The 13,842-nt window shown below is 39.0% G+C and overlaps 1 protein-coding gene across 11 annotated transcripts in view; it reads right to left on the bottom strand.

Annotated features, from left to right (window-relative positions):
- The window catches only part of grip2 (glutamate receptor interacting protein 2), a 555,542-nt gene that overhangs the window by 60,475 nt on the left and 481,225 nt on the right, over positions 1 to 13,842 (bottom strand). For all 11 annotated transcript variants that reach the window (XM_062969791.1, XM_062969795.1, XM_062969798.1 and 8 more), the window contains 5 exons: positions 13,694 to 13,841; positions 11,805 to 11,974; positions 9,314 to 9,439; positions 8,116 to 8,268; positions 6,142 to 6,328 (listed from right to left, as the gene is read on the bottom strand). In XM_062969791.1, coding sequence (XP_062825861.1) covers positions 6,142 to 6,328; positions 8,116 to 8,268; positions 9,314 to 9,439; positions 11,805 to 11,974; positions 13,694 to 13,841 — 784 coding nt within the window. The remainder of the gene's footprint in view (positions 1 to 6,141; positions 6,329 to 8,115; positions 8,269 to 9,313; positions 9,440 to 11,804; positions 11,975 to 13,693; position 13,842) is intronic.

The raw sequence follows: 13,842 nt of genomic DNA, 5'->3' as shown, positions 1-13,842 counted from the left end.
TAAAAGAGACTAGTTACTTGGCTAGCCTAAAGTATATGCTCCATTTAAAAACAAAACAAACCAGGTGGAATCTCGCAGAGGCTTTTGGTGAAATGCTATATATATATAAAATGAGTAACTAACAAAGTACTCTCAGATACTATGAATTCAGCACACAGCCGCTTTGCTACTGATAGTAGTGATAGAGATATATATGCCAGGTTTATGAAATACATAAGTACAGGAAGAAAATGCAAATAAAATCTTTGTGCATTATATACTAGTGATCTTTGCAAAACACTATGCCTGTTTTGCCTTCTTAAGAGGAAAAACCATGCCAGAATATGCAACATTTATAACTTAGGTAGCCGAGATGAATTTCAAACTGAACAGCATTTGAGACAGTCTGGAAGAAATCATATACATTTCCAATTTAGCAAAAGACCGCTGAAGAAGAAAGCACTTGTCTTCCTCCTCTCTCTGATGAAATGGTGCTGTTTAAAGAGAAACACTTTGCTATCTTCACACTGACCATCTCCCATGCATGAATAGGGATTGCTGGAACAGGCTTCCCACACATGTGCATACAATTGGGTCAACAGATTTGTCTCCACAGGCACCAATGTGCCCAATACTTGTTTGTGTAATGGTGCTGAACTGGAGATCATTGCCAAGTTTGCCATGTGATGGAAAGGTGAAGACAAAAAACTGGCCTGTTTAGATTTTGCCTCCTGGAAGCAGATGAATACAACAACCAAACATGGCTAGAAACCCATGATAGCTTTGCTTTAGGGTCAACATAAGTCAGAAACATTTGTGTGCCTTAATACAGTGTTTTTTCATCCATTTATTTTGTCAGAAAACATAACGAAAGCAATAGTACTTCAAATACTGTCAGATGGACAGAGAATCAGAGAGAAATGGGAAAGAGTTGGTTATGCTTCTCTTTTTTCCTCTCCAACTCTCAGAATCCCCTGTTGGTTGAAGGGATTTCAGGAGTTGTAGCCCGGAAAATAAACTCTGTTGAGGCTATTTGGACTATCTAAATATGGGCACATGAAATGAAATGTCCTTGGGGAGGCATTTAAACTCATTAGATAGCATGCACATTTATCTAGTTAACCTGCCAGAGAATACAAATATCAAAGGCTCTAAAGGAGAATTATGAAGGCAAAAAACCATAATAAATGTATTTTGGTTTTGTCTTTAATCTCATGTTAACCATGAGATTGTATCCAGGTTTGTATGGGATCAAATTGCTGCCTATTGTAAAGTCGCCTTGAGTCTCCTCCATGGTGAGAAAGGTGGGATATAAAGTTGGTAAATAAATAAATAACTTCAAATAATTTTGCACACGAAGCAAAGTTTGTGGATTGAACCATCAGAAAGGTGTCATTATTGCAGCCACTTATGTGGTTGATTTTGGCTTCTTATGCTGGTCTATGACTGTAAGAAAGGTTTGTTTGTTTGTGGAGTGTTTTGGATTTCCTGTATTTTAATACTGAAAGAGCTACACTGGTCACCAAGTGCAGATCAAAATGTTGGTTTGAACCTTTAAAGTCCCAAACAGCCTGAAGACTAGCCTTATTATGAATCTGTACAGATGCTAAGATTTCCAGCAGCAGCTGTTTTGAGAATATCTTGTCTGTGGGGGTCCACGCAAAGGACACACAGCAGAATGCTTTCTCTTGTGTTGCTCTCAAGGCTGTGGAATATAATCTCTTCAAAGTTGTGAAGAATTCCCATTATTACTATTTTTGAAAGGATGTGAAGATGCATAATGGCTTTTAAACTGCTTTACTGATTACTGCTCTAGACCGCTTGTTTACAGTTATGATTTTTTATGACCTAACCTTATTTTGCTTTGTCTTTGATCTGTTTTTTAATTACTGCTAACTCCTGAGCATCATATTTAATTGAAAACTGGGGTAGGTATATAATAAGTTAATAATAAATAGCAAAAAGGAATAGTAATGTAGGAAAAATAAAATTTTAGAGTTTCAAGGAATCTCAAGGTTCAACAAACTCCTTACTCAATCATGATTCTACAGGATGAGATGCTGAAACAGCTTCCCTGACAGACGGCCAACCTCCACTGAAATTACTCCACTGAAAAATAGCTCACTTCTTCTCCATGCACCGTGTGCCCCTGTGAGACAGTTCATATCATTAGTATTTCCACTGCACTTAAAGGTGATTCAAAAATTACACTCAGAAATTTCTGAAACAGATAAATCGAATGGTAAGAACATAAAAAGAATAACACTTGATTAAAACCATGGTCCATGTAGTCCAGCATTCTGTACACACAGTGGCCAGCCAAGCAGTCATGACACACACACTTTTCACATCCATCAATATATAGTCCTTTAGTATTGAAGGAGGTACATGGCTATCCTGACCAATAACCATCAATGGTCCTAAACACCATGACACATGTCTTGGTTGGAAAGGAGTGGTAAATAGATGTAGCTAAAAGTGATTTAATCCAATACCTCATCCTATCTTTAACAAAGTAATCCACATCTGTATCATGTAGGGTAGATTATTTTAGTTTGATAAATTAGTTGATAACAAATCCAGATTATAGCAAAGACTATTATGACCAAAATGGACATGGTTTCTTGGATAACAATGGTGCAAAGGGCTATGTTAGAATGGTTAGAATAGTGGTCTAGTGTAAAACTGGGAAGAACTATAAAATGTATACCTAAGAAATAATTAATAAAGCAAAATTGAAGAGCTGGGCTCCAAGAGAACAAAATTCCAAGCTGCCTGTAAAGCATATATCATTCCAGTCTTCAAGCAAGAATATAAAGAATATTTAGAAATACTCATAAATGGTCAGATACAGTCCTCAAATGTTGGGAAAACCTAATGGGGAGAATCATGGACAGATGAGAATCTTCATAACATGGGACCTATTCTGTGCAAAATCCACACTTTTATTTCTATAGGAAACATTTTCTGTAAAGAAAAATATTACAATTTTAAATATTATAATAAATAATATAATTACTAGAATATAAAATATACATATAATTTATGTGCAGAACATACTGCATTGTCCCCTCCCCCCCAAAAAAATTCATATGTGCATATTTTACAGGAAAAAAAACTTGAACTGCCAATATTCTTTGAAAATTGCTAAAATTATTAATTGCTTCCTTTCAAAATGAAATTAGCAAAGAATTGCATCCACAGTCTCCGCTATCAGAGTTCTGCTTGTCTGGGGTCTGAGGTCATCCATATTAATATATACCAGGCTGACATAATTTCTGTCTCATTGAGCTGAACACAACACACCAGCCATATATTGTATGCTTAATAATCCCACAGACAAGCAGGAAAGCCAAGAGATTTATTGAGCTGTCAGTAGGCTGTCAAATATGGTTGATCATAAGGTGCACAACCCCCACATAAACCTAACAGATTACACAACATAGATAAAATATATACATCAAGATGATGTGCTGGATTAAGTGAACAGGCCATGGGATGTAAATTGGAGAAGCCATGCCTAATATCCCTCAATTTCTACATTCAAAAAGTAAATGTTTCCCAGCAAAGCAGAGTACAAATAGAGTTGGATCCAAGTTATTTCAATAATGATAATAATAATAACACTTTATTTGCACCCTGCCCTATCTCCCCTGGGGGACTCAGTGTAAAAACTTGAACAATATACACTGATGCTCCAGTGTTTTCCATGGGACCAAGGTATGGCCAGGGTAGTCAATTGGTTAGTCATAACATCCTAAAATGAAGAGTAAACAAAAACAAAGTGAAAATCCTATAGAACAGGCAAGTGTGTGTGTGTGTGTTAACAAGTGTGACCCATTTTATTGAGGCATGCCCATGGAGCAATGCATTGCTCTCGCTTAGGGCTAGACAAGCCCATCTGAGAAATCTGGCTTACAACCTTTGTTAAAGTTTGATCTATTTATTTCATTTTGTCCTACATTAGAAACTATCATGTCTGCCAAATGTGTAAGAAGCAAAAGCAGCAAGAGATAGACACATTTTCATTTCAACTCTTAACCCTGCCCTGAGGTTCTAAAAAGAAAATTGCAATGAAAATGTATTAATGCAGTAATCAAATGAACGCCAGAAAGGAATGTGCTAAAATATCATCTGCTTGGCCTGCAAACTACCTGTGATACAATGCAACCACAAACAAACAAAGCAACTATAGCTCATTGCAATATTCTTATTATTGCTGAAGACAAGAATGAGAACACAGACAATGCTTTGTTGTTGTTGTTGTTGCTTTCGTTATTTCCAATTTATGGTGACCGTAAGAAAAAGCTATCACACTGTTTTCTTGGCAAGATTGGTTTAGAGAGGTTTGCCTTTGTCTTCCTCAGTGGCTGCGAGAAAGTGATTTGCTCAAGGTCACCTAGTTAAATTTCCATTCCTGAGCAGAAAAGTGAACTCTAGCCTCCAGAAACATAGTCCAACCACTATAACATGTTAGCTCACAAAAGAGGTATCCAAGAAAAATGCAGACAACACATTAAAGCATGGAAAATGGTCTCCATTTCCATGAAGTCTCTAAAGAGAGATTAGATCTAATACGTGACTCTACATTTATGTACATGACAAAACAGGTTTCTGTTCCCACTATGTCTCTAATTTTGAACCTACCTTTCTTCACTTTCTATCAAGTATATCCATTTGCTAATGGAACTGCATTAATCTAACACTTGAAAACAACATTCTTCTGTGCATGATTCAGCGAATGTTTCTTCAAATTGTACCCAACATAATGGTATGTACTCTCATTTAACATGCACATGCACACACACCATCACAGACACACAAAGCATTCCTTTTCCAACAATACAAACTTGCTGTCTTTTAGAAAACCGATCCTCTATCACTGATACTTCATAGTTAAATCCTAAGCCAAAAACATGATTTTCCTTCAGGTTAAGTGAAGCATAGGTCCATCAAGAACACTACTATATAAAGTAACGGGAAGCCACGTTTACAAAGAACCTAAATAGACTTTCTGATAAATATTCTATGGCATCTATGAGCTTTCTATTAATAGGGTTGTTGTATGTTTCTGTGTTCTCAAATAATATACTGTGCCCAGGTTGGTTCATCAAATGATCTGCTATGGTTGATTTCTCTGGTTGAGTTAGTCTGCAGTGCCTTTCATGTTCTTTGACTCGTGTTTGAGCGCTGCGTATGGTGGTCCCTATGTATACTTGTCCACAGCTGCATGGTATCCGGTAGACTCCTGCAGAGGTGAGAGGATCCCTCTTATCCTTCACTGACCGTAGCATTTGTTGGATTTTCTTTGTGGGTCTGTAGATGGTTTGTAGGTTGTGCTTCTTCATCTGTTTGCCTATGTGATCAGTAGTTCCCTTGATGTATGGTAAGAACAACTTTCCTCTGGGTGGATCTTTGTCTTGACTCTCTTTGTCTTGACACAATATATTATTTGAGAACACAGAAATGCTTGACCACTCCAACAACTATCATGTCAGACTACACAGAGAAGCCATTGAAATTCACAAACATGTGGACAACTTCAACAAAAAGGAGGAAACCATGAAAATGAACAAAATCTGGCTACCAGTATTAAAAAACTCAAAAATCAGAGCAGTAAATAAGAAGCAACACTCTGAAAACAGAGGAGTTCCAGACATGGGAACCAAGGGCAGCTAACGACTCTGAACAAAGGATATCCCCAGGCAGGAAGAAGCCAGGAGATGAAGCTATTCAATGCTAATTAAGGTGATCAACTACAACATTCACACTGGCCTCCAGCTGACAAAGAGTTCTTCTCTTACCCTGGACTTTCCACACACACACACACACACACATATATATATATACCTTCCTTGCTTAGTTTCTCCATACCTCACAACCTCTGCCATAGATGTGGGTGAAACGTCAGGAGAGAATACTTCTAGAACATGGCCATACAGCCCGGAAAACATACAACAACCCTGTGATCCCGGCCATGAAAGCCTTCGACAACACATTTTCTATTAATACTTCCTTAATGGAAACGCAAGCACAAAGTCATGACAATTAGAATTCAGAGGGAGCTAATTAAAAAGTGACCTCTATGTGGGGGGAGGCACCTCCATTAACAAAAGAGAACACAATCAACATCCACTGAAACCCAAGAGCAAGGTCTCTAACCTTTCTGCTGGGCTGTCAGGCTCAATAAATCGGATGAGAGGTGGAGAAGAGAGAGTTTCCGTAGCAAAGATCCCCCCCTGCAGCTGCAGTCCAAAGCCATTCAAGGGGTCTCCTCTTAGAATCACTTCTGTTATTTCTGTATGAACAATCTGCCCGCCAGGACCGATGGTGCTAGAAGCCAATGACACTAAAACAAGAGAGAGACGGTTAAGTTAAAACAACACCTATCCTTTGGGAACTCATGGAACTATAGCTGCAATGGTGCATGATCCCTATTACAAGAAAAATATATGCTTGTCCATGGATAAGCCTTTATTATGATTGCACTATCCTCCCAAAATAGCTAGTGTTAGAGAGATCACACAAAGAGCAGGAAGGAACAGAAAACAATGAAAAAAACCAAACCGCAAATAAAATAGTACTCATCAGTGAGCAGTTTGCAATGCTTCACAATTAGCTGGAGGCAGAATTAAAATTTAAAACAGATAAACTGTGTAGGGATTTGTAGTTGTCAATTGCCATCAAGTAGGCTTCAATCTACAGTGATCCTTTGAATCAGGTAAATTAGGTAAAAAGTAAAGGTTTCCTCTTGACATAGAGTCTAGTCATGTCTGACTCTGGGGGTTGGTGCTCATCTCAATTTCTAAGCCAAAAAGCTGGCATTGTCTGTAGACGCCTCCAAGGTCATGTGTACATGGAGCGTTGTTACCTTCCCGCTGGAGTTGTACTTATTGATCTACTCACATTTGCATGTTTTCAAACTGCTAGGTTGGCAGAAGCTCACCGAATTCAAACCACCAACCTTTCGGTCAGCAAATTCAGCAGCTCAGTGGTTTAACCTGCTGCAACACCAAGGGCTCCAATGGGATACATTAGGTACCTTACTATTAAAAGCTCTGCTCAGATCCTGCAAATTTAGGGCTATGGTTTCCCTGGCTAAGTCTATCTGCCTGCAATATGATCTTCTACTTTCCCCACTGCCTTCTATTTCACCAAGTATAATGTCTTTTTCTTAATGGGTCAGTGTTGTCTCATGATATGTCCAAAGTATGATAGCCTTCTCTTTTTCAGTTTGGCTTCTAGTTCAGGCTTCATTTCTCCCAGTCTCATTTATCTACCTTTCTAGCATTGTGTGTGGATACTACCAGGCGTGTAAAAGAGAGCAATATTAACTAGCTGGACCTCTTTTCATGGCCAGAATAAGTGAGTACTCTCCAGGAAATATCTTCGCAGCTACTTCTTGCCTCTAAACTTTGCTTTCTTTCTTTCTTTCTTTCTTTCTTTCTTTCTTTCTTTCTTTCTTTCTTTCTTTCTTTCTTTCTAAAGCAAAGCTGTGCTCTTTTACCTTTTAAAAATATGAAACAATGGGGGGGGGGGGAATATAACTGACAAACTACGACCACTTAAAGAAAGGTTGAAAAATTCTCTGGTAGTGATCAGTAGGAGCCAATAAAATAGCTTGAACTTGCAAAAAATAAGTACTTAATTTGAAGCTTCAGGAGCCCTGGAAATGCTATAATAGCAAGTTGCCCGCCCATGGGATGGAGTGGACATCGTAGTCCATGCCAACTCCCTGTCCCCCATTTTAGCCAATAATCAGGGGACAAAACTGGAGAAAAATATTTTAAAAACTCAGGGACACACACACTGGAAGTCAGAATTTTGGAAGCCATGATCACTAGAATGTTTTAAAGCTTGATGACAAGTAGGAATTTTTAGTTTCTGGTGAGCTTTTGAAGGGAGGGAGCAGAATGAAAGACCACGGGACGTGCAAGATATCCCAACTGCACATATCACAAACTGAAGAATGATCAACAGTTTGGTTACTTTTTGTGACCAACCAAAACCAAAACAAAAATGAACAGAGAAAGAGATGAAATCAGACAGCAATTTCAGAGAAATCACTGGTGCTCCTGGAAACTCTCAGAGAAAACACCCTCTGCTCCCTCTCCTGGAAGGGCCTGCAATACTTACATGAACTTTTGTGCTCTTTTTTCCGTTGTCTTCGCCTCAACATGGTAGCCCTTGGGCTCATTGTGTGATTGCTCCGAGGTAGAGTATTGGAATTCTGGCATGCAAACCCTGATGTATTCATTGTGGGAGATGCGAAGTTGGCAGCTACAAGAGCTGGACAAAACACAAAAAGCGGGTTTAGCATTGGGAATGACCATGCCGTCTTGGCACTATCACTACTTTGGAACCATTTGTATATATTCCTGTTATTAATAACATACAGGCTGAGTATCCTCTATCGGAAATGCTTGTGACCAAAAGTGTTTTTAATTTTTGGGAAATTCTAGAATGCCTGTATTTGTGTTTAAGTACAAAATGAGATCTCTTGGAGTTGGGTCCCAAGTCTAAATACAAAATTAATTAAAAGCTTATGCACATGTACCCTGATGGTAATTTTATAAAGTACTTTTAATAATTTTGTGCATGAAATAAAGTTTGTTCATATTGAACCATCAGAAAGCAAACATGTCACTCTTTCAGCCTCCCATACAAACAATTTTGGAGTATTTGGGATTTCAGAACCACAAATAAGGAATGCTCAGTCTTATATCCCTTTACATACCATATACCAGAATTAATAACCAGCTGACAACTGTTTGCCCATCCCAAAGCACCTAAAGAAGATTTATAGATAAAAACCTTCCCTTGCTCCCTATGCCATACACCTGCATATTTCTCAGATTACATCAAGTATTAAACCTGCCAAATTCCTGCCAGAAGAGGTTTCTCCAAAGCTTTCATAGTACAGAATTTCCCAAATCCTCCGTGCACACATTCTTCAATGAAAGAATTTAGTGAAAGATTGTACTTCTGCACCACATATCCCAGGCAACCTATGTACTTTGTATACAATAGAAATGACAAAGATCTGATTCAGTGGTTGAAATTAATATCTACATTCAGTGAGGACACAGAAAAGAGGAAAAAAGATAGGTTAGAGTCAGGTGGCAGAGAAGTAGCAGGAAGATGAACACTGGGATGCTTTAAAGAAGACTTAGTTAGAAGTCACTGCCTCTTCAGGAGAAGAAGAAGAGGCAAACAGATTGACACATGACTAGCCCAACAGAACAGCCACAATGAGGCAGTTGACCTTTCAGTGTCCTGAGAATGCACACTATGGCTGTGTGGATCAATAGTAAAAAAAAAAGGGTTGCCTTACATTTGCAATAATCCTGGCTGGTTGTTTGGTTCCAGGTTGGTGTCTTGCAGTGTCCTGGATGGTGGGTGTGGCAGTAGCTGACACAGGGGTCCCAGCAATGGTGGTGGTCACTTTTTTGCACTTTGACTTCAGTCAGCATTAAACAGAACAGAGAAGATAAAAGAGATGTCAAATATTTTATTTTTTATTTACCCACCTTTCTCCTTGCACATACTCTCTCAATATCCCTCTGTGTGTGTAACTATACTTATATAGTATAGCAGATGAAACCAGCCTGCTATTGTTGAAAAAAGATTACAAAATCGCACCTGTGAGTCGCACAGGCAACCCAATACAGTCTCCTCCTAGCTGTGTAAATAAAATATGTTGTCACATACTAAAAACTTCCTTTTTAACCACGTGGATTGGAAAACTAGGATTGTGCAATCGCATCAGCTTACAGATCATGCAGGGTTCCCGGGTTAAAATTCAAGGCCCTTTTATGAATGTGAGAATAAGTCACCTCTTGATTTATAAATGTTACATGGCTCATGAAAAATCAGTACAGCAGGTTCAGTCCACCCTCCTAGCTTTCTCTAGGAGAGCCTTTGGGGAAATATTAACTTGCTTCTCATTTTCCCCACACTTTGGCAGAGAACTCTGTGACTTATATGTGACATTATAAGAAGACACTCTTCCAATAGCATTTGTGGAAGAATTGCCATTTAAAGTTTTTATTAGTATGAAGAAGACAGGAGCCAACATGGTGTAGTAATTTCAATGTTGGACTTCAATTTTTCAGGTCAGAGTTTGAATTCACACTTGGCCATGGAAACCCAGTGTGTGACCTTGAGCAAGTCAGTCTCTTCAAGCCTCAGAAGAGGGCAACAGCAACCCCTTTCTAAAGAAATGGTGCCAAGAAAGCCCCATGATAGATTTGCCTTGAGCTGGAAATGACTTGAAAGCAGACGATAACAACAACAACAACAACAACAACAACAACAACAACATGACAATAAAACACTCCAGTGGGTGGTGACTTCAGGAAGTCTGGAACCCTTGATCCTTCTGTAGGTCCTATGTCCCTCTTTCCAACACAACCACTAAAATTTGGTAGCATGACAGTAGGCAAAAATAAAGTTGTGTTTTTAAGGAACTAAAAAGAACTGAGAAAAACTTGTGTTTTTAAAACAACTTTAATTATAATGGACAGGGCTCCAATTGCAACCATAACTACTACATGCTACTTCCAGAAAGAAACTCTTTGACTTCTTCATTAGAGTGGCTAATGATATTTGCTGAAGTGATTAGGATGAGGTTTTTCCTATAACTTTGCAAACAAGCAGAAAGGAAAACATGGACACTCTCCAAACAAATATACACAGCAATTACTTTGTGTCATTGCATTAAAGACTACAAGTGTATGCTGTTCTTATAGCAAATGCAGCCACTAATGTCTCTGGACAAAACCTGAGGATTCCAGAGAGCCCTGTAGCAAAATGTTGACTCAGAATTGATATCAATTGCCCACTGAAATTTAGGGTACACTGGGCTGTAGACAAAGAGAAAATAAACTGTGAATGTTTAAATTCACTGAAATGACTTTAGGTCAAAATTATGAAGCATAGTCCCTTGTCATGGTATTGCCTCCTGTCACACAGCTGTCCCTCTGTAAGATCTGGTGTGTCATGTGCTGCCCGCAATTAAGCTACATCTGAAAGTTCAATTTACAGCATGCGCCTCATCTGTGAAGGATGGTTATCAGACTGTGGAAGGTTAAAAGAACTTGAGCTTAATGCATGTCTATAAGGAACTGCCTACTTCAATAATAGATGAAGAGACAGGATCCTACAATTCATCCCTGACTGGGAATCCCACCAAAGAAACCACAATATCTAATTCATTAAAGTAGGTTTATCCTGCCCTATATCCAAAGACCTTGGGATAGTGTATAATAAAAATCAATTTAAACAGTCTTGAACATTAAGAATAATTTTAAAACACTATACTATTTCACAAGTTAATTATATCATTTGATTCAATTCACTCTGTATGAATGCAGAGGCCACAGATATACCTACAACTGAGTCACAAACCTTTGGGATGAGATGCAGGGTGCCATAACTCAAGGGCTTATCACTGTGTGCATCTAATTTTACAACTCCCAACTACCCTCACCTTCTTCTTTACTTAGAAGAAAAAAAATCCCCTGAGTTGATGGAACCTTGTTCTTCCTTTCTCCATCAATTTTGAATAGGGGGTGGTAAGGATGATGGGACAGCTCATTCATAAGGTCTCATTATATGTTACCACCATAATAATCAGAGCTTTTTACATTCTCTCAGGGGGCTTCTGGTAGATCTGCTGGCAGAGCAGGCAAACTAAGCAGCAAAACCATGTCAAGATATTTTAAAGGCTATCTTCCACATATAAACTGGTGTATGGCAGGTGGAGCTTCTGAGAAAGCTTTGGCCACTTCACATCTTAGATATCATTTAGGCCACATACACACCTGTGTCTGGGGGCTTAAGGGGAAGTCTGCTCTGGTGAGCAGGTAATATCTCCAGCTTGACATTTTCTGATGTTGCAGCTAAGAGCTGGGTGGCCTCTAACAAGGAACAGTGTTCTGTACTGGTGCCATCAATGGAAAGGATGTGATCTCCAATGTGCAAGGCCCCACATCTGCAAGAAAAAGATAAAGCCATAACACCAGGAAAGAGTTACCTGTGGTTTCTATACAGCAATTCAAAATCCAATAGATTCACCCTGCACCCTGATCTATGAACTGATGGCATTGTGTCAGTTTACTTCTGTTACTGTTGTTTGAGATCAGCAGAAGCCCAAAATATAACACCAGACATTCAATCTTCATTGATTAAAAAAACAGAAACCAAAGAGGCTAGAATTCTTAGCAGGGGGTTGGACTGGATGGCCCATGTGGTCTCTTCCAACTCTACTATTCTATGATTCTATGATTCTATGAATAACAAGTATGTGCATACGGGTGTACTGCATGCTTAGCAAAGGAATGCTGCCAGATTGTTAAATTTTATTTTGTCTTGATTAACTTTGTTAAGGTATATTATTTTCAATAAAAGTCCTTTTGGCAGACACACTCAATGAACTCTCTCTTTGTGAAGAAAGTGGAATCTAAGACTTGTCTATCTTAGAAGTCTCCAAGACAATAAATAACTCCTGATATCATTCCCATTTGCTTTTATTCTTTGCCATCCCTGGCAGAGAGGGGCGGGCTAGGGGAGCAGAGATGATTGATATGATCCAGCAGAACAAATGGAGTAATGTATCTTTTTAAAGATGAAAAAAGGGCAAAAGTGGTATGCAATGGTACACATTGTTTCTTAAAGAAACACACCCTTCTTCTCCAGTAGCAAATACCCAGGCAGCCACTTTCATTTAGCAGTCAAAATGCGAAAAAGTGCCAGCCTAACCTACTCCCAAAGAACAGCAACTATGAAAGAGGAAAACAAGAACATGAAATTTTGAATAGTTGGGGCAGTGGATCCATGGAGTACTGGATTTTAGCTTGAGGTTTAAAGAAACCCCGGTGGCGAAGTGTGTTAAAGCACCGAGCTACTGAACTTGTGGACCGAAAGGTCACAGGTTCAAATCCCAGGAGCGGAGTTAGCTGTTAGCTCCAGCTTCTGCTAACCTAGCAGTTCGAAAACAAGCCAATGTGAGTAGATCAATAGGTACAGCTCCGGCTGCGAGGTAATGCAGTCATGCCAGCCACATGACCTTGGAGGTGTCTACGGACAATGCCGGCTCTTCGGCTTAGAAATGGAGATGAGCACCAACCCCCAGAGTCAAACATGACTGGACTTAACTTCAGGGGAAACCTTTACCTTTACCTTAAAGAAGCAATCCAAGGTGCAGAACCCAACTGTCATTATGGTTTCAGCCCCTTGGACACCTATTTTAAAATTCAGATTAAAACTGGAGTGTATTCATCACCCCATTGACACAAAAGCTGCCAACTATCAGTGACCCTTCAAAAGTAATATTTTAAGAAAAGAGTGCTGGAAACAATGCAAGGAATGAACTGTCTATTCACTTAAATGCAGAAAAAAATGCAACCTGTTAAAGAAGACTTCTGAGAAGAAAGTGTAATGTCATATTTCACCAGCAAGACATCACTCTATCGTTGAGCTGGAAGTCATACTGCAAATTCAGTGTGTTCTGATTAATCTCTGATAAACAAAAATTAGTTATCCTTGACCATATCACATGCTAACACCATGGGCAGAAGCGTGCTACAAGATCCAGCATGATATTATATTAGTTTCACACACTTTCACTCCTCTGAAACATCCCCATGAGTTTAAAAAGAGGAAAGTGAGAGTGAGAAAAATGTCAGTTATGGATGATCATTCAGCTTCATACCTGTCTACCACGCTGGCTGGTTTGATCTTGTCAATGATTATGACCTGCTTATTCCGATGTGAGTTCAGTGCTAGCGTGATGCCTAGTGCAGAGCCAGGTGTCTTTGCAATTTCCACGAGCAAAGGGCCGGAAGCATTGGCTACAGTATC

This window comes from Anolis carolinensis, chromosome 2 (assembly GCF_035594765.1).
Source record: "Anolis carolinensis isolate JA03-04 chromosome 2, rAnoCar3.1.pri, whole genome shotgun sequence".
Lineage (NCBI taxonomy): Eukaryota > Metazoa > Chordata > Lepidosauria > Squamata > Dactyloidae > Anolis > Anolis carolinensis.
This window is presented reverse-complemented; position numbering and strand designations above follow the sequence as displayed.